We start from the raw sequence: 20058 nt of genomic DNA on the forward strand, positions 1-20058 counted from the left end.
GACTGGGCTGACTTGTGCACTGGGCTGCACTGGGGACCTTGCCTCCATGGTGGGACCCTAAGAGGTGTCAACGCATCCTGGCTGCAGCCTACTGCTTCAGCTTCTCCTCTGCCTGGGCACCTTGTGCGGCAGCTTCATCTGGTGAGTAGATCCCATTCTACGAATGGTATGGACAATTCTGGCTGCCTGTGTTCAAGAAAGATCAATTCAGTCTGGAGGATGCAAGGAAGAGGGCTCCAGGCATGATATAAGGGAAGAGAGAAGTCAACACAGAAGGGTCAATCTGCTTAACCTGCCAGAAGGAAAGTTAATAGGGGAGGTGACTACAATCTAAAAATACATCCGCAAAGGAGAAGAGCTGTCTAACCTAAAGGACAGCCGTGGCCCGAGCGCAAACGGGGATGATGTGGGTAGACGTACAGGCTAGAAGTCATAAGAAGTCTTTAGCCATCGGGACATCCAAATTTGCTACTTGCCTCCCAGTAGGAGGGGGTTCAAAAATATGCCAACACTTTACGATAGAGTATGATCAGTTTTTCTCATTGGGATGGCAAGTGAGGGGCACAGGACTGAGCATCCTGGAGGTATCTTGTAATCCTAATTCCTCAGGAGCCAAAGCAGTTTAGAAGACTTGGTGAAGCCAGGCTCATCTGCTAGGGGAAAGCTCAGGCAGGAGGAAAGCACGTATTTCCTTTTGCACGGGAAAATGTAAGACAATGAGATACCAGTTCAGTTCTACCCATAGGACCAAGATGGCCTGCAAACCTGCAAACGTGATTTTCCTTTCAGACGTGCTGTGCAGATGTACTTTATTCGTCCTGGATGTAGAACTGGAAAGCTGTTCTTCTTCTCATTTATTTCTATGCCTGTGAAAACCCAGGCACCCTGCCAAAGCCCCTGGAACATTCACATTAATAAAAAAACTAATTATAACAACTTTAACGGCACTCTGGCAGCCCCAAAGGCAGAAGGGGAATATCTTGTCCGTGCTTTCTTTCCCCCAAACCCTGATGTCACCCTAAAAGCGCAGACTCACACTGACCCCAGCTCTCCATAATCCTTCTTTCAGTAAATGCCTCCATTTAATCTTTAAATACCCTATGCAAATGTCTGCCAAGAAGCTTTGTCAACACGGATCAACAGATGGGCCTGACAATGTGTTCCCCAAATGCTGGAGACCCAACAAGAGCAGTGCTCTGCAGCCCACGTCTCCAGCCTCTGAAGGATGCCGCAAAGAGCTTCAGGAGGTCCTCTGCCTGAGGGATCGGGAGAGTTTGCCCGTTGATTCTGATGGAATTCATGACCATGCAGCGGTCATCCACTCACTGCTCTGCCTGGTCGGGTATTTGGCCAGGCTGACATTTCCTAACTTAGAGAGGGATGACTCAGGAGGGAGGAAACCACACCAGCCTCAGCAGCCTGGGCACAGGGAAGAGATGAGGGAAACCAGAAGTCCAAAAGCACCGATGTAGGATGGAGAAACCATCCAGGGAGGGACCTCAGTTCACCGTACTCTAGGAAACAGCTCCGAGGGAAGGCGGAGGGCTTTTAAGTTTTTTTAATGGTGGCTATCTCCTCAAAATTCCTCATTCAGGTTGGCTCATTCCTATTAGAAATCACACACACACACACACACACACTGCTCTTCCCACCATCTAAACATATGGTCTGAGCTCCAGAGGACCCGAATCCCCTTATGGATTCCGCCCTGTGTCTCTCTAGATTCATAGTCATATCTCTCCCCGATGATCAGTTCTGCCCTTTGCCACAGAAGGAAAATCAATCCTACCTGATTGAGAGTCTTGCCATCCACCAGCTTCAGCTCTGCTAAAGGCCACCTGTAGGCTATCTTGTACTGCTCTCCTCGGTCTACCTTCACCTTCACCAGAAACGGCTGCATCAGCCTAAAGGTGTCCACTGAGGATGAGGGACAGGAGAAAAAAAACAAACCAACCCACAATATTATGATTAGACCACTACACAACAGTTTGGTGTGAGTGGACAGGTACAGATGGACACACAGACACTGATTTTGCATTGTGACTGTACGGAGAGATGCTACGGGGTTTCTACGGGCTTTTCTCTTCATTGAGTATTTAGATATGGGAACTGCTCTCTGGGGTCTAATCCAGAGTACTTTGAAGTCTATGGAGGGATTCCCGATAATTTCCATGAGTTTTAAGCCAGGCCTTTGTGCTCTACGCAAGGCACAAGTAATATTTCAGCAAGATCCAAATGTGACGGGCACAGGGCGCCCTAGTGCAGTCAGATTTACGACAGTTGCACACCACACTGCTGGCCCCACAACAGGGTCCAAAAGCACTGCATATCCCATCAAAAGTGAATTCCAGCACCAATTAGCTTATAGTCACCTCTTGGTTCATCTGGGAGGTACCCACTCTACATCTTTCCGGCTATTATAATTTAGATCTCCCATATGAGCTAAATATCTCCAGAGAGCTGACACGGACACTGCCAGGGGTAACTCATGTATTTTAGATGTCCCTTATAGGGTGCCTACAGCATCCCTTGGAGACATTCCTCCAGGCCTCCACTGACTACAGACGGAGTTGAAGAACATCATTTAGGTCAAACACTGCGGCTAAGGCTGTCAGAAATTAATCCTATAGGAGGTGACTATGCTGCCTAGAAGCTCATTGGCAGGAAAGTTTCTCCCTGGTAAGTTTGTGGGAAAAAAAAAAAATAAAAAAAAAAAATCTATGCTAACAACTTCTCAGGAGTGATGGAGCAACTAGAAAAGCATAGACCAAAGGAGATGGAAAATTTCCCAGAGTACTTGCGCCTTTGGATCCCAATCAAACAGTTACGTACTCCTGAAGCCTCTTGCTACTCTTAAAACTTTCACCAGAACTATGAAGAGACAGAACGAGGGTATAATGCTGTGTTGTGTTAGAGTGGTTTGTTTCTGACCTCTAATGACAGATCTGATGCAAATGGTAAAAAAGAAAAAAAATTAATCTTACACTGGTGTGTGGAGCAACCCTGCAGAGCCCAGCTCTCTCTAGCCAGCTAAAGATCATCCGGCATTCAAGAGGGAACTTGTGCTTTTGTTGCCAGTTCTTGACATACCATACTGACACGGCACAGCTCCTATCTTTGGATTAAGATTTCCTTCATTTAATCTTAAAATACAGCATTCCAAGTAGAGGTCACATCTCTTCTCCCAAAGAAAAGAGCCATCAAAGACCAAACTCTCTGACCAGAGCTGCAAGAAACCTTCTGGGGTTTGCGACTCAACCCGTCTCCTGGCCCCCCAGGGCTTCTCACCCACAACACAGAGAATGGACATCTTCTTCTTCTTCCCCGTCTTCCAGACACGAACGGTTTCCAGCAGCCTCTTTTTCTGCGGGTTGAACACATCTTTTTCCAGCGAGCTCCAAAGAGAAGCCATGGCGATACCCAAACACGACAGCAAGCGGTAGCTGAGTGTGCCTCCCGCTGATCCTTGTGGTCACCGCAGGCTGCACAGCACCTCCTGTGAAACACAAACAGGCGGGAGAGATTGTGGACATGGACCTGTTGGAGCGGGGCCAGAGGAGGCCCCGGAGATGCTGGGAGGACTGGAGCCCCTCTGCTGGGAGGACAGGCTGGGAGAGGTGGGGGGGTCAGCCTGGAGAAGAGGAGGCTCCGGGGAGACCTCCGAGCCCCTTCCAGTGCCTAAAGGGGCTCCAGGAGAGCTGGGGGTGGGACTCTGGATCAGGGAGGGGAGTGATGGGACGAGGTGTGATGATTTTAAACTGGAAGAGGACAGGTTTAGATTAAGCACTAGGAAGAAATTTTTCCCTGTGCGGGCGGTGAGCCCCTGACGCAGGGTGCCCAGAGAAGCTGTGGCTGCCCCATCCCTGGAGGTGTTCAAGGCCAGGTTGGACGGGGCTTCACGGCACTTCATGGGCAGGTGCGTGCACCCACACCCGGGTGCTCCAGCCAGCTGAGCAAGTGCAAAATTTTTTGGTTTCATAGTCTAAGAGGAAACAAACCCCAGCTTCTTCTCCCCCTCATTTTGCTTACGTCGCTGAGCGTGCTTCTCCCCAGCCCGAGAACGGCTATGACGGGCATGACTAAAACTCATCTAAGGAAATGGCAGCTTTAAACCACTGCAGCATCTCATGACATTTTGCAAGAGTAACACAACCACCACTTTACAGCCGAGGAAAGTGCAGTAAGAAAGTGACCTAATCAAGAGTACCTCTCCTGGCTGTCTCCTTAACAGCAATGCTCAAAGCACCACGGGTCTCCTGGCAGACACGGGTGCCGCAGGAGAGTCCTGTCCCCGAGTCCAGCCCACCAAGAGCATGGGAGACGGCAACTGCAACCGCCGGAGAGCTCAGGCAAGCTCAGCTCACTGCTGCCCTGGAACCAGAGGACTTGATTCAGTTTGAGGTATTGAAATACACTGATTCGGGTGAGCCCCATGCAAGAAGGAAAGGGTCTGTTTAAGTCATCTCAGAAGCAGTGTTTTTAGCAAGAACGCATTGCTTGTTCACAAACTGCTTTAAAAAAAAAAAAAAAAGCATTGTGGAATCATAGAATCGTCCAGGTTGGAAGGGACTTTTAAGATCATCGAGTCCAACCATCAACCTGACAATGCCAAGCCCACCACTAACCCACGTCCCTCAGCACCACATCTACATATCTTTTAAACACCTCCAGGGGTGGCAACTCCACCACGGCCCTGGGCAGCACGTTCCAGTGCTTGACAACCCTTTCAGGGAAGAAGTTTTTCCTAATATCCAATCTAAACCTCTCCTGGCGCAACTTGAGGCCGTTACCTCTCGTCATATCGCTTGTTATTGGGAGAAGAGACCGACCCCCACCTTTCTACAACCTCCTTTTTTTAGCCCACAATGTTAATGGAAAGTTCTCACACAACTTCTTAGCCACCCCTGAGACTCATGGAGATGTATTTCCAGTGTAAGTCGAACCCAGCACCACCAGGGAGGAGATGGCACTTCACGTCCTGTGTGTCATGTACAAACACTCAGAAACAACCCGCAGTTATTTCAGCCTTTGGTCGAGGGGGTGAGGGAAAAAGCAAAGTGACTACAACTCAAAGGTTACATTTAATGCAAATATTTTTGTAAGAATTAGGGATAAATAAAAATATAGACTGTAGGAAAATAATAATATTTAGAACACACGCTTTGAATGTTTTGCTAAGAGAAATTTGTTGTTATTGAAATGCACCAGTCCCTCTGCAACGAACTGAAACAAATGAAACCCTCAACAGCTCCTTCCCCATAGCGATGGGGCTTTCAGCTCAGCCACATACATAGCTAACGAGCTTGAAATCACATCCGTAGTTATTTAAACTGTTTCTACCATGGCTGTGACCGGAAAAAAAAAAAAAAAATTACTGCTAAAATGATTCTGTCACCATAGCCTCTCTTTGAACGCGGTCCCTCGGTGGGTTACCTTGGCTTCTCCATCCCCGTCAGCTCTCCAGTCTCTCTGCTGGCACTCACCTCGCGAGGAAGGCGGGCTGGCAGCCCGCAGCCCCGGCCGGCTCTACCCGCTATTGCTTTCCAACTCCCTAATTCGTTTATAATAGCACTTGAGCAACAGCTCCAGGAAAATGATTGAAAGCCAAAGTAATAGAGGGCTCGCGGCTCCCTGATAAGTTAATGCAGAAAGCGCAATTCTTCCCACGAAGGTAATTGAAAAGGTGTCTGTAGCAGAGCCGGTTAAACACCCGCACCCGCCCCGTTTTCTGGAGACAACCTGTACGACTTAAAGATCTCAGTGAAACCCTCCTGAAGTTTTTGCAGAGGAGCACGTCGCCCATCCAGACAGCTGGCAGCAAGGAAGAGAGCGTTAGCGAAAGGAAGAGCGTTCAAAGACTTTACCAGCTGCCTCTCGATGAGGATAAATTGCGGGATTTCAGTCGCAAGGAGCCTTAGAACAGGAAACAGTTTGCTGGTAAAATGAAAGCTTTGAGAGAAAAACAGGAAGCCTGAAGAACCTGAGCGAAGCCGCCGGCTTGAGGTCAGGGCAGGAAACCCCCGGTGGAAACGCCGCGGGACCAGGTGCAGCGAGAGCGAGCGGAGCTCGGAGCAGCTGGGGCTGGAGCGGGCTTCGACTGAAAGCAAAGCAAGGTGGAATTGCCCTCAGTTTCCTCTCCGTTTCGCTAAAGAGAGAGAAAACACTGAACGGAGAGCACCTGGGGTTCAACCTCCAGTCAGATGCTGTCTCCCTGGTCCTCCTCCTCCTCCCTCAACCGAGGGTCTCAGAAACCTGCAAGAGATACGGGAGTCAGACAGGATGCTAATGGCACAGTACGCGCCCTCGTTAAGCAAGATGCATAATCATGACGCATAATTTAGCTTTAAGTATAAAGGGAACCTCGTGCTGTTTTCTTGTAACACCTTGGGATACGCTTGAGTATGAACCAAAAACCAGGTCCTGTTGAAGCCAAAGGACCTTTTGGGGACAGGAGTTGGTGAGAGTGCTGCCCTGCAAATGGCTGAGGTCCGTGCTGGAGCCAAAAGCAATAATCAGGAGAGGAGCCAGAGTCAGGAGCTAGGAATGAGGATTTGGGGGGTGGCGTGGAGGAGGAGGGTCAAGGTCTAGCTGTGGGGCAGCCAGGGCAGCAGCTGCAAACGATGCCTTAAGGATCAGTCTCATGGCCCAGGTGGAAGGGTTGGTTCTTCCATCCATCCTTTGTGGTCCTCAGCTGGGGAGGAAGCCTGATATACTCTTTTCGGTGGAAATATTTTAGGGGAAATGAGAGCTCCATGTTTGCCTAATCTCTGGAAGTTTCATGGCCATAACCTGAGGAGGGAACGCCCTGGTTCCAGTTCACGGGGGCTTCAGCCTTGGCTTCAGGAGCTGTGCCAGTGCAGAAATCTTGACCTTGAGTGTATCTGAGGCTTGAACCATTGACACCTTGGAAGGGTATCAAAGGTAATCTGGCTTTCAGCTGGTGCCAGGAACTGCCTGGGAACCATGTGCCTGGAGCTGAATTGCCCAGAAGGACCTTAGCCAGGATGAAGGCAGACAGATCCATCTCTGGTGAAGCCTGCATTTCGCCATCCTATTTAGCTTCAGGATCAGGTTTTGCAGCCCTGAATGTGCCCTGCTCCCACTGAGCAATCCCAATCATTCACCGAGAAGCTCTATCCCGAACCTCTGCACCAGCTTACGTGTTTTGAATCGTAGAAAGGTTTAGGTTGGAAGGGACCTTGAAGGCCATCCAGTTCCCACCCCCCTGCCCTGGGCAGGGACACCTCCCACCAGCCCAGGTTGCTCCAAGCCCCATCCAACCTGGCCTTGAACACCTCCAGGGATGGGGCAGCCACAGCTTCTCGGGGCACCCTGCGCCAGGGGCTCACCGCTCTCAGAGTCAAGAATTTCTTCCTCACATCTATCACTCCATGCCCTTGTAAGAAGTCCCTCCCCAGCTTTCCTGGAGCCCCTTTAGGTACTGGATGCCATACTTCTCTGCCTCAGCATGAATCTAAGCTGGCGGAACAAGAGCTTAAAAAGCCACAGTCACCGGGGAAGTGGCAATGGTTTAGTTGAACTCTTCATTTACTTGGTGTTGACGGGTACAGGGGACACGGTGAGCCACAGCCCGCAGCGAGCTGTGGTCACTTCTTCTCCAGCGTGTCACCGTGGGGCCGCGACCGACCATGGTTAGGTCGGTGAGGTTGTGTAGACACCAGGTTAATGCCCCGGTGTCACGTCTGGGTGCCAAACGTGGCCGAGTAAAGCTGGACCGACACGCCTGCTGTGTTTGGTGCCTTGCGAAAACGGCTCATTTGGTCTGCCCGCTTCAAGGACATTACGCGCGCCCTGGAGGGTGGATTAGACAGGGCAAGCCTTATGGAAGAAAGGGAAATACGATGGCACCACACGGCAGGACTGCATTAACACGGTTTCATTTACGGCGAGACAGTAAAGATGCTATGCCAGGGCTTCCATTTGTGATTTCGTATTATTTCCATAAACTCGGTCGTCTTAACCTCTTCTCACTCTCGGAGCAGATTTTCTTCTCTTCCAGCCGGCTGCGCGCGCCTTCATTGTCATTCATGGGCGTTACGGGGAGCGCAAGGGGGGAAACGCCTCCCTTGCACGAACAGGGTTGAGGAGGATAACTCATCCAGAGGCCAGCCTGGCGCATGAGCCCCGGTTCCGCTGGGAGCAGGGAGGCAATTGTTTTCTGTTTTGGTTTGGTTTTTTTTTTTTTGTTAAGAGCATCTTGAAAAATTCAAGAGTAAACCAGGAAAGAAAGCGTTACTATAGGATTTCTGGCTCTGCTCCGGCAGTCCCGGGAGCTCGCGGAAAGCTGCTCTGTGGCACTGCAGACTCAGGCACCAGCGCCCAGACAGATCGTTCCCCTGGATTACCTCCCTCGAGCCTCATGGCTGGTGTAGACACCGAGGAATCAAAGAGGGTACATGTCTAGCCTTCTGAAGGCTGGGGAAGGGGAAAAAAAAAAAAAACAACAAAAAAACCCCAAATAAGCCCTGAAAAATGCACTTGCCTGCCCGCGTCTGCAAACGGGATGAAGCAGCTGTGAGAGTGATGCAAACGACCAATTAATCTCAATGGCTGCGAACTCATAATCCTAATGACTTACATTTAAAAATACAGGGGTGTTTCTAGCAGCTTTCACGCAAAGAGAAATTAGGAAATCGCTTCTACAAATGAGCTAATAAACAAAAGGGAAATACAGGTGTGGAAATACAGTGTGCCTTGCATTAATTTTTCCACCCAGTTCCAAATGCAGTAATAACTTGATTATTTCAACATTCAGGCTGAAGGAATCAAAACCATACACCATTTGGAGTGTCTGATTATCGTTCCCTGGCCCAGATTAGCAATCTGCAGTAGTTCGCTTTTCTCTTCCTTCCCAAAACAGGGAACAGAAAGCTGGTTTTGCCGCAGGGCACAGCAGAGAATTTAAGCTATTTAATTTTCCGCTGCGGGGACTTGTAGCCATCATTTGATGTCGAATCTTATTTTTGGTGCTTAAACAGCCTGCATCCCCAGAATACCCAACCGTTTTGATGTTTAATGGATGGCTCCTGCCATTGCCCCTAAAAAAGAGGTGGCAACCAGGACTTCCCAGGAAGGACCTGCTCTGGACCATTAGATGGCCAGATAAGCGTGGACACTGCTGCTCCGAAAATGAACAGAGGTCCCAATCCTTCTCCTTGCTCCTACTCTGGATATTTTTTCAGCCTCCTTGCTGCACATGAAGAAAAATATCCCCTTTGCCTTGCACCAGCAGCAGCATGGGATATACCCACTCCAAACACAGCTGCTGCCCCGTGCCAGGAGGGGTGGCTGGAGCCCAGTTACGCCACGGAAGAACGAGGAATGGCTTAGTATGGGCAAACTGGCCAGCAGGGTGAGGGGGGGATTGTGCCCCTCTGCTGCGCTCTGCTCTGGGGAGACCCCCCCGCGGTGCTGCCTCCAGCTTGGGGGGGTCCCCACAGCAGAAGGACACGGAGCTGTTGGAGTGGGGCCAGAGGAGGCCCCGGAGATGCTGGGAGGGCTGGAGCCCCTCTGCTGGGAGGACGGGCTGGGAGAGTTGGGGGGGTTCAGCCCGGAGAAGAGAAGGCTCCGGGGAGACCTCAGAGCCCCTTCCAGTGCCTAAAGGGGCTCCAGGAGAGCTGGGGGGGGGACTCTGGATCAGGGAGGGGAGTGATGGGACAAGGGGGAATGGCTTCAAACTGGAAGAGGGGAGATTTAGATGAGATATTAGAAAGAAATTTTTGCCTGTGCAAGTGGTGAGCCCCTGACTCAGGTTGCCCCAAGAAGCTGTGGCTGCCCCATCCCTGGAGGTGTTCAAGGCCAGGTTGGACGGGGCTTGGAGCAACCTGGGCTGGGGGGAGGTGTCCCTGCCCAGGGCAGGGAGGTTGGAATTCAGTGATCTTCAAGATCCCTTCCAACCCAAACCATTCCATTATTCCATGACTAAGAATTTTCCCAGTAAGCCAAGACTAAGATAGCAGTGATAGATTAGGGCAAGGCAAACACCAGAAAGAAGGAGTTACCTTGTCCTGGTCCTTATTGTGACTCCCTGTGTTCAATGTCTGGAGGCAGCTGTGACTTGTTTTGCAGGGCAAGCAGCAACGCTGGCGCACGCTGGACACCACTTTCTGCCCTCTCCTTTTCCCAGAAAACCATTCCAGCAGGAGAGCACAGAACAGAGGGAAGGGGAAAACTGCCCTGCCTCAGGGCACCCTAACAGCAGTTGCAAACAATGTGAGCCATAGAAATCCCACAGCGAGCTCTGCACTCACCAAAGGGCAAAGCTTCACCCTCCCTCTCCTTCCCCAGGTCTCCCCTTGCTCTTGCCCCCAACTTTCCTACCTCAACTCACAGCTGATCTTTTTTCCGCTTTCTTAAACTGAGACATTGGGCGGGAGGAGATTGAGGGTCAGTGAGGGCTACACTGACCCCACCTGGGGACGCTCTATTTTCCTTGTCAGGTGAAAATGATGTGATTGACGACGTACTGCAAAGCAAAGCAGATGGAGCCCGGTGGATACCTAATGATTTGTCACAAGTGTTGCAAAAGTCAAGCGTCTGAACTTTTCAGCACAGATTTTCCTTTTCAAGTTCCTTCTCTGACCTCTTCAAGGAGATTAGGATGGACTGGATTGGCATGGTTTGCTTCTGGTTAAAGTCTCCTGGCTTCCTCTTGTCAAGCATTTCTCTTTGTCCTGTCCCATCAGCCGGTGCATGGAAAGTCCCCGCTCCCTGGGACCAAAATTATCACACTTGCAGCAGAGTATCCACTTCACACCTTCTTATCGAGTCAGACAGCAGTGGGCTGAGCAACCATCTGAAAGCACCTTTGATGCTAAGAGAGGTGGCCCCATGCTGCCACGTGCTCGGATGTGGCTTTCATCAAGAGCAGCAGCCGCTTCCTGAAAACGAACAAGATGGGCACGAGGCCAAGTTCATCCCCCTCCTACCTGTGTCTCTCACCCTCTGATCTGCTGTTGCTGCCAGCTCTTAAACTCAGTGAGAGATGAGGAAATATGGGGCAGTGATCTGGTCCAAAAATGAGTATCTCCTCCTTCTCAGTTCTTCTAATATTATGGGCACCAGTCACGGAGACATCATCGTTTGTCCAAAGTTACTGCTACAGCTTTGCAAGCCGGTTGTGTCCAGTCCTCCACAGAGTGATCCCATTTTTAGGCTGGTACTGATGGTGTAAAACTGGAATAAGCCACGTAGCATATGCCCGGTGGTCAGTCACTAACAGGGTGGGTTACCCATGCTGAGTAAGAGTTCTGATGAAGGTCACCTTTCTGCTGAGGTCTGGCTGGGATATGGCCTGTTGCCTTGTGATGTTGCCAGCACAGGCAGACACTTGCCTTGACCTCCTGAGGAGACTTTCCAGAGTCTTTACGTAGCTTCATGTCCCCATCAGGTCTTTTGCTTCGGTTTTCCAAAGTTCTTCAGCAACAGGATTTCTCTCTCGTGCACTTTGCCCTCACTTTTTCACCAGTGCCGCTCAGCAGTTTGGGAACCCAGCAGGAATATCAAGAATTTAACCTACTTCAGGGTCAAATCCCAGTTAGTTGACCCATCTTCCTCCTTCCCAAGGAAAGCAGTTGGAAGCACGGTGTGCTACAACATGATCTTTGATGTTATGATGAAGGATGAGAGCTGACTTTTGACAGAGAGGAAAGATAAATGCCGAGCAAACAATTTATTTGATGATTTCCCTTTTTTTCCCTTTCCTCTCCCCAGGACCAAACCATAAGCATTTCAAGAGATTCACATCCTTAATTTCTTCGGTAAGTCTTTTGCAGTGGCGGACAATCAGCAGCGTTATGCGGCTGCTGCCTCCAATCAGTGCTCGAGCGCATTGCGCGTGAGCTGAGGCTCGGCGAGGTACCAGATGTCAACGGTGAAGCACAGAACAAAGATATTCTCAAAACCTCTGTCAAAAGACATGCACGGGCTAGGAGGAATTAAAATTGCAGAGGCAGCTGCAGAGCTGGACTTTCTTAGCTTTGCAGTGCTCCACCTTGTAAACTCAGTAGGTCTCTTGCTTCTTCTCTATAGATTTGGAAGTGAGAGGGAGATGATGGGAGGAATAAATGACCTAAAGGGTTCCCAGCAGGAGTAGGATGCTTCAGCGTCCCTGGTTCCCATCGCTGAGCCAGGAGGGACCTGCCCTGCTACGCAGGAGGGTGAACTTTGCATTTTAACAGATCCCGCACCTCCCAGCTGAATTTGGACGGGATTTCTCATTGCTTCCCTGGGCCGCGAAACTGCAAGCTGCTGGGGGTGGTGCGTGCATGTGTGTGTGCGTGTGTGCGGTTTTGGGGTATATGGACCAGACCTAGCACGTAGTAATCTCCACGGCCTGAGACGAGCTGCTTGTCGCCTGCCTGATGGCCTTCGCTCCCGACCTGCCCAACTGCCGTGACTTCGGTGACTACATCTTACAGACCGGCGTGCGTGTGTCTACCCATCTTCTTAGTAAGACGACGCTATTTAAACATAAAATAGTACCATTAATAAAACATAATGCCTTGTTTTTCCCCACTCTTTTCACCTCCTGTGCTCTCTTCTCACATTTTTGCTGGGCTGATGGTTTTCTTACATGCCCCAGATAACTCACGGAGTTTCGTCTTCACTGCTCTTTCCACCCGCCCGCTCTTCTTTCATTTTTTATGAAGACTCTTTCTTGCTCTGCTAACATGCTCTTAATCTCACTGGTAAATCAAGGCAGCTGTTTGTCTTTAGCTCTCTATTTGCTTTCCTGAACACGGAGATAAATCTAGGCGCTGTGCTGGAGCTAGACCAACAAGCAAGCTGGTTTCTCCCCTCTTCCCTCCCCGTCCGCAGTTGCGCAAAGCTGGCAATAAGCTGCTTTTGGGATCTAAGAATGCTCCCTCTCCACTTTCTGGGGTGAAACTGGTAAAAAAAGTAGAACCTCTCTCAGGCTTTTCTGGGTGAAACCACACTGCAGAAAGCCCTGAGATGTAATGTTAATCCAAGAGCCCAAACCGGGGTCAGTGCGAAGGCTCCCATTAACTTCATCTGATGGTCTCGGATTTACAAACTCTGTAACTTTCCCACGTCTTTCTGCTGATCTCTCCAGCCACTGGATTAGGACCAGGACTGTGAAGAGGCCCACACTCCTGGTGGCTTCCTTGCAGACTGCAACAGGCTGCGGAGTAATAGCCTGCAGCCCGCTAGAAATAGGAGCTCAGGTCATGAACCAGCTTCCCTCTCAGTTGGGAAGAGTGGAGGAATGAGGCATGGCATGTCTCCTTCTTATGCTGCCTCTGCTCCCTGAGATGATGGAGTTGGCTGCAGGTAGCAGTGTCCGCGTAGGATGCGGTTGCCCAGCCCCAGAAGAGCAGGTCCCTGCCCAGCCAGCGGCTCTGCAGAGCTGGCCCTGCAAACGTGCCACGTGCCTGGTGCAGCCTTGCCCTGTCATCTTTCCCATGGAGGAATTACATGTGGGTTAAAGAAAAAAAAAAAAAAAACAAAACAAAAACAAAACAAACAAAAAAAAAAAAACAAACGAAAACCGCCAAACCAGCATTTTTAGCTGGGTTCAGAGCCGTTTCGTGTGTCTGGAAAGGATATAGCAGCATAATCAAGATTTATGAAAGAAAGAAAATATTTTAGGAAAGGCCATTTGTTCTGTTCTATATCCCATAAAATCTCCAGAAGTTATTTGTCGGTCGATGTGGCAGCAACACTCAGCACTGCGGCTTGGGAACAAAAGGCCACTCTGCGGCCGGAGAGGCAAAGCATTAAAAGACACAAAGCGACATCTTTTCAGGCCGCACATAACTGCCCTCGGGGAACGCGCCGCTTCAGGATTCGAGTCAGACAAATGGCTCCACAGTTTACGAAAACCGATCTGCGTGTACCTAGAGGTAAGCCAGGAGGGCAGGAATCTTTGGCCGCCATCCAGGCACGGGCAGCTTCTTCTCTGGAAGATCACATCAATGTACGTACCGGTCTAGCGCAGGAAAACAGAGTACCGTGGCGGCAGCACAGCACCCAGCACTTGCTGCCCATGGAGGAAATAAATCAGGCCAAGCGAGGCACTGGTTTGTTGTGAGAGGGTATTTTGCCCCGTGTTCTTTAGTGGTAAATTCCTGTAGGATGATTTTCGACTCCTCCAGGTCTCTTGCTTTGCAGCCAGCAAGGGAACACGCACAGGGATGCGGGGAAGCTGCAGGATTTGGGACCTTCCATCCTGGAGGCAATGTGGCCAATCCCCTGCTCTGCCCGCATGATTACCCCTGGACCCATCCCGGGTGCTTGGGGGGCTCCTTCACCCCCAGAGCAGTCCTGGGGTGCTCTGTTCTGGGCTCTGGCTCCATTTACCGTCTCAGGGAGAGCAGAGGCACAGGAGGGCTGAGGGACTCAGCTGGGGCAGCGTGGGCAACTTGTTATCCAAGTGTGGGCAACTCTTATCTAAGAGGGGAGATTTAGATTAGATATTGTGAAGAAATTTTTCACTCTGAGGGCGGTGAGCCCCTGGCGCAGGTTGCCCAGAGAAGCTGTGGCTGCCCCATCCCTGGAGGTGTTCAAGGCCAGGTTGGACGGGGCTTGGAGCAACCTGGGCTGGGGGCAGGTGGCCCTGCCCAGGGCAGGGCGGTGGAATGAGATGGTCTTTAAGGTCCCTTCCAACCCAAACCATTCCATGATTCTACGATTCTATTTTTGCTCTTTGATTCACAGACCAGCATGTTTGGCATCTCCATCGCAATCCCTCACCTCTCTGGATGAGTCATGATGTTGAAGGGACCTTCAGCTTTCTGTGTGAGCAGATCTTGGTGAGTTCTTGAGTGGACCCTCAAGTCACTAGTGGGCGAAAGGGCTGCGCATCCTCATCCTCCCTCGGGTGTGTGTTTTTAGGGGATGTTTGCGGAGAGCTGGCCACGGTGGAGATCCCACTAGAGGGTGCTGCCCAACTCTGCTGGGAAACACCAAAAGGCTCTGCCTGCTCCCGGGCCTCCGAACACCCCTGTTAACTCTTGGTGCCTTATTTCCCCGCAAGCCCTTGCTGTCTTCCCTTTCCTCCTGATTTATCTCCAGCACAGTGAGCGCTGTATCACTGCTATACATTGCCACTGGCAGCAGAGCAAATAAGCCCATCTGTAGTTTATGGACCCACTTTTTCTTTTTTTGTTGTTTTTCCCCTGAGTAAACACAAACAATAAACAGAGGGAGCCCAATCAGGGAATGGGGATTACAGGGCAGCCATGTGCTCAATTCACTTTGCCTCTGGCAAAATGAGAGCCCATAGCACAACTGACAATGAGAGGTTTCTTCCCCACCTCAGTGACCTATAGCAGCACCAAATAACAACAGGGAGGCATTTACCCACCTCTGGATCATCTTAGCAGACAGACTCAGAGGTCCTAAAGGTCTCCCGTGACCTGCAAGACCTCCATGGATGTCCTCAGGGGAACTGGGGGGTGTCTACCTTGTGTCTATCCTCCTCCCAACCCACAGCACTTTTCTTCTCTTCCCTGAGGCAGCTCCGGGCACCCTTCATGGCCGATGATGCCCTGGATGGGTGCCTGGGTGCACGGCTGGCCAGACCCCAGGGCTGCACACAGAGTGGGACGCTGACGTCCTACTTGTGCGATATGTCTTTGGAAGATAAACTGTGCATCAGCACTAAGTTCCCATCTACAAAATCTGCAGCAACAGGGAGTGAAAAATATATACTAGTTCTTTTGACAGGAACGCCCCTTCAGAACGCTGTTCCAAACAAGCTGGATGTAAAGCCAAACTTTCTATTCCTCCGGGCAGCTTCTGCCTTGGGGATGCTTTCGCTGGTGGTCTGCGAGCAGGCGTCATCTTACCCACATAGCAGCGGCTGTCTGCTGCAAGAAAAAGCAACCAGTTCTTAACCTGTCATTAACGTAACGTTAATGAAGCTAAATACGCTCCTGAGAGCCAGTGCAAGCAATGTGGAGGTGTAACTGCCCCTCGACAGCTCCTTGCCCCACCTCTTCTGCAAGCTGGTGTGCCTTACCTGGGTGCTCGGAGCCTGTACCGACCCAGAGTATTTTATTCAGCCCCAAAATAGACTGGGCGAGCAGCGAGGGCATAGAATCACAGAATCATAGAATGGTTTGGGCTGGAAGGGACCTTGAAGGCCATCCAGTTCCCACCCCCCTGCCCTGGGCAGGGACACCTCCCACCAGCCCAGGTTGCTCCAAGCCCCGTCCAACCCGGCCTTGAACACCTCCAGGGATGGGGCAGCCACAGCTTCTCGGGGCACCCTGCGCCAGGGGCTCACCGCCCTCAAAATGAAAAATTTCTCCCTAATATCTAATCTAATTCTACCTTCTTCCAGTCTGAAGCCACCTCATCCTATCACTCCATGCCCTTGGAAATAGTCCTTCCCCAGGTCTCCTGCAGCCCCTTTAGGGACTGGAAGGCCGCAATAAGGTCTCCCCAGAGCCTTCTCTTCTCCAGGCTGAAACACACACACATCAGGCTACTGCCAGAACAGCAGCAGATCTCTTGCCCTACAGGAGTTTAAACTGGAGCCAGAATGGCTCAGGGATGTCAGTGCCACCACCCCAGCCCAGAGGACCCTCTTTACCTCAAAGGCCAGAGACCTCAGCTCTGAAGGAGTCCCAAAATATTCAGCCCAGTAGCCTGTCTCCAACACTGGCCAGGGCTACTTGCCCCCAAAAAAGGCAAAAGAGCAGGGCAAGTTTGTAGTGATTTCCCTGTCCACCCAAATAAAATCCCCGGTGGGCTCCAGCTTAAGGATTTCCTAATCAGGTGACAGCCTCTTCTTGTGTCACAGCTGCGGTGGATCCTTCTCCCATGAACTACTTATGTTGCTCTCTGACACCAAATGCATTTTCAGCCTCCACACTACCCTCTAGCAAGGGTCACAGAATCACAGAATCACAGAATCACAGAATTATCAGAGTTGGAAGGGACCTCAAGAGATCATCTAGTCCAACTCTCCTGCTAAATCAGGATTGCCTAGAGCACATTACTCAGGACTGCATCCAGGCGGGTCTTGAAAATCTCCAGGGAAGGGGACTCCACAACCTCCCTGGGCAGCCTGTTCCAGTGCTCTGTCACCCGAACCGTAAAGAACTGTTTCCGTGTATTTGAACGGAACTTCCTGTGTTCTAACTTGTGCCCATTGCCCCTCGTCCTGTCACTTGGAACCAATGAAAAGAGCCTGGCTCCATCCTTCTTCAACCCACCCTTTAGATACTTGTACGCCATAATAAGGTCTCCCCTCAGCCTTCTCTTCTCCAGGCTAAAGAGTCCCAGCTCTCTCAGCCTTTCCTCATAAGGCAGATGCTCCAAGCCCTTAATCATCTTAGTTGCCCTTCGCTGGACTCGCTCCAGCAGTTCCCTGTCCCTCTTGAACTGGGGAGCCCAAAACTGGACACAGTATTCCAGTTGTGGCCTCACCAGTGCCGAGTAGAGGGGGAGAATGACCTCCCTCGACCTACTGGCCACACTCTTCCCTATGCAGCCCAGGATTCCACGGTTTGAAGACACATTCTCAATATTTAACTAGTTTTGTTTGGCTTGAAGCTGCCACCTGCCAGCTTTCCACTAGAGATGGAGTTTTTATCCTTGACCTTACTCTGAAGTGCCAGATGTGGTGGGGACCACACACCCGGGCTTCTCCAGGGCTTTTGGAGACTGCAGGTTGGGCCAAGGCTGTGCCAGGAGGCCACGCTGCCAAACTCCACTCCATAACACAGCTGTGCTGTAAGGGACCATGACGGCATCTGGGTGTTTTCCTGCCATTAAACCCCCACGTCTAATCCATGCAGGTCAAGTATTCCGCAATGCTTTCAGCTCGGTGCTGCCTTCAGGACCATGTCTGCATGATGGAGGACACCAGCCCCACCGACTCTCCAGCTTCCCAGCTCCGTGCGGACATCCCTGTTGGCCACCGGCAGTTCTTAGTCAGATGTCTGCAGAGTATTTGAGGCAGATCCTGCACGCACCTGCCCAGGGACGCAGGAGCTACACCGTGCTGAGGGCTGTCCGCTCCAGCCTGACGCCACGTTAATGGCAACAACAGCACAGGGGCGAGTCGTGGGGTCCCAGGGACCGCTATGCACCTGCAGGACACAAGTGTCCTAACACACATCCTTCACCGTTGGCTCCTTTTTGCAAAACCCCTTCGTACTCCTGCTGCATGTTAGAGACGGCTGTTTGTCTTCTTCTCACGGCAAGGGGAGAGCACGGATGTGCCGCGGCTGATGCCAATACTCCAGCCGTGACCCAAGATGTTTCCCAGCTAAGCAATCACTCCTTCTGCACAGCAGCTGCACTAAAAGATAACATCTACCTTAAAGCTACTTGATGGGAAAATGAGTTTCGTCGCTTACCATTTACACAAAATATTCAGCATTCCACCCACAGAGTTTTTCTTCTGCTCATTAAGCCGGCGTTAAACTTTGACAGAAGCCGGTTTGCCGTTTGCTGACAGGAGGTCTGTGCCACGCCAGGGGGCAATAAACCGTGTCATTCTGCAGCGGGATGGCCCCTCTGTCCTTGCTTTCTCGATCCAGTTGCTGCCGTGGGCATTGCTGTGGGTCGGACGCGATGCCAAGCCTTTATTGGCAGCAAGGGATGAGCTTTATGAGAGAAGAGGTAATGAAGGGTAAAGGATGAGGGAAGGAGGAGAGAGTCTTGTGGCTCAGGTGGTGGCCCCAGTCCATTTTCTGAGGCAGCTGGGAGTTTTCCAAGAAAATGGCAATAACTGAGTCACGGCCACCAAAACCTTTTTTTTTGTTGGAGCAGCAGTTTTGAGGGACGTCTCCCTGGTGAAGCCGTCTTGGGCTCAAAGTGGAAGAACTGCTCAAAATTGGTGCCTCCCACCCTTACAGAGCTGGTCCCTCGGCAGTTTGGATGCAACAAAGACTCACGTACCTGTAGAAGAGCCAGGCACAGGTCCTTACCATGCCTGGTTCACATCGAGGACCGAAACGTGCAGGCTGGGGAGGTCTCATATCTTGTGCATGGAAAAACTCCAAAGCATCTTGGCTTCTGCTCAGCGCCGAACCGCAACATTTCTGAATCCTCAGTTACGTCCTTGGCAAGACATTTCCTTCCTCGTCATTGCCACTCCTTGCGTGACCGTGGGGAAATCGCTCACCTCTCCATGACCTGGGTCCTCATTTGTAGGATGAGGACAGTGGTCCCGATGGTCCATTTCACTTCTAGTCACGCTGCAGCAGAGATCAGTGCTTCTGAGGGAGCGGAGCACCACTTTGAGATGGGGGAGAGACACAAGTCCACGGCAGAGGGACAGAGCAAGGGTATGTCAGGAGTCGGACCACTGGCAAAATGATGATGGAGGGTAAAGCCATATGTTACGGCCAGATGTGTTGCAGGGTGATTACAGTGAGCTTCTCTAAATTCCTGCCTCCGATTTTATGTCCATTCAGCATTTTTTCATGCTTCCTTGGCCACAGTTTTGTGGCCTTAACAGCTGTTGTGCTTTTGGCCCGGCGCCTGATGCGTTCCTCCTGAGGGGGATGCGATCAAGCGTGTTTCTCCTCAAACTCCCTTAAATATTGAGAGTGTCGACTTGCTTCTGCCTGGATGACGCTTCTGGTGCTCAGAAGGAGGGAAGTAATAAGAAAAAGACAAAATATTATTTCCAGCCAGGACTGAGGACTGTGGAGTGGGCACGTTGCAGGTGCAGGAGAGATGCTGGTAGCTTTGGTGTCCATCTCCTGAGTCCTCCCTCACCTGTCCTGCAGACTGCATGGGGGATCTTCAAGAAGCTGCCTGGTCTGCAAATGGTGACCCCACTTTCTTGTTTGCAAGGGCAAAAGAAGTCACCAACCTAGGTCTGGAGAACACTTTGGCACTTTTTTTTTTTTTTTTTTTTGATGGAGAATGTTAAACATCGTCATTATTTCCAGCTCTGCTAGCGTGCAGGTTGCCTAGCATTGCCATGGCACCGTTTCTGGCAATAATTTAAGCTAAACACATGGCAGGGCTGACAGCTGAGCATTTCGAGCAGGTAATGTGAGGGCAAAGTCTGAGTCATCTCTTCTAGGGGTGGCATGGCCATTGCTG

At 51.0% G+C, this 20058-nt stretch overlaps 1 protein-coding gene across 1 annotated transcript in view; it reads right to left on the reverse strand.

Annotated features, from left to right (window-relative positions):
* LOC309675997 (exocyst complex component 1-like) overlaps nucleotides 1-3412 on the reverse strand; it is a gene marked incomplete at both ends in the record, with an annotated part of 29986 nt that extends 26574 nt beyond the window's left edge. The window contains 3 exons of the mRNA XM_082488439.1: nucleotides 766-897; nucleotides 1790-1917; nucleotides 3289-3412. Coding sequence (XP_082344565.1) covers nucleotides 766-897; nucleotides 1790-1917; nucleotides 3289-3412 — 384 coding nt within the window. The remainder of the gene's footprint in view (nucleotides 1-765; nucleotides 898-1789; nucleotides 1918-3288) is intronic.
* Between the last annotated feature and the right edge of the window lie 16646 nt (nucleotides 3413-20058).

The sequence above is a fragment of the Vanellus vanellus genome, assembly GCF_965231255.1.
Source record: "Vanellus vanellus genome assembly, chromosome: 10".
Taxonomy (NCBI): Eukaryota; Metazoa; Chordata; class Aves; order Charadriiformes; family Charadriidae; genus Vanellus; species Vanellus vanellus.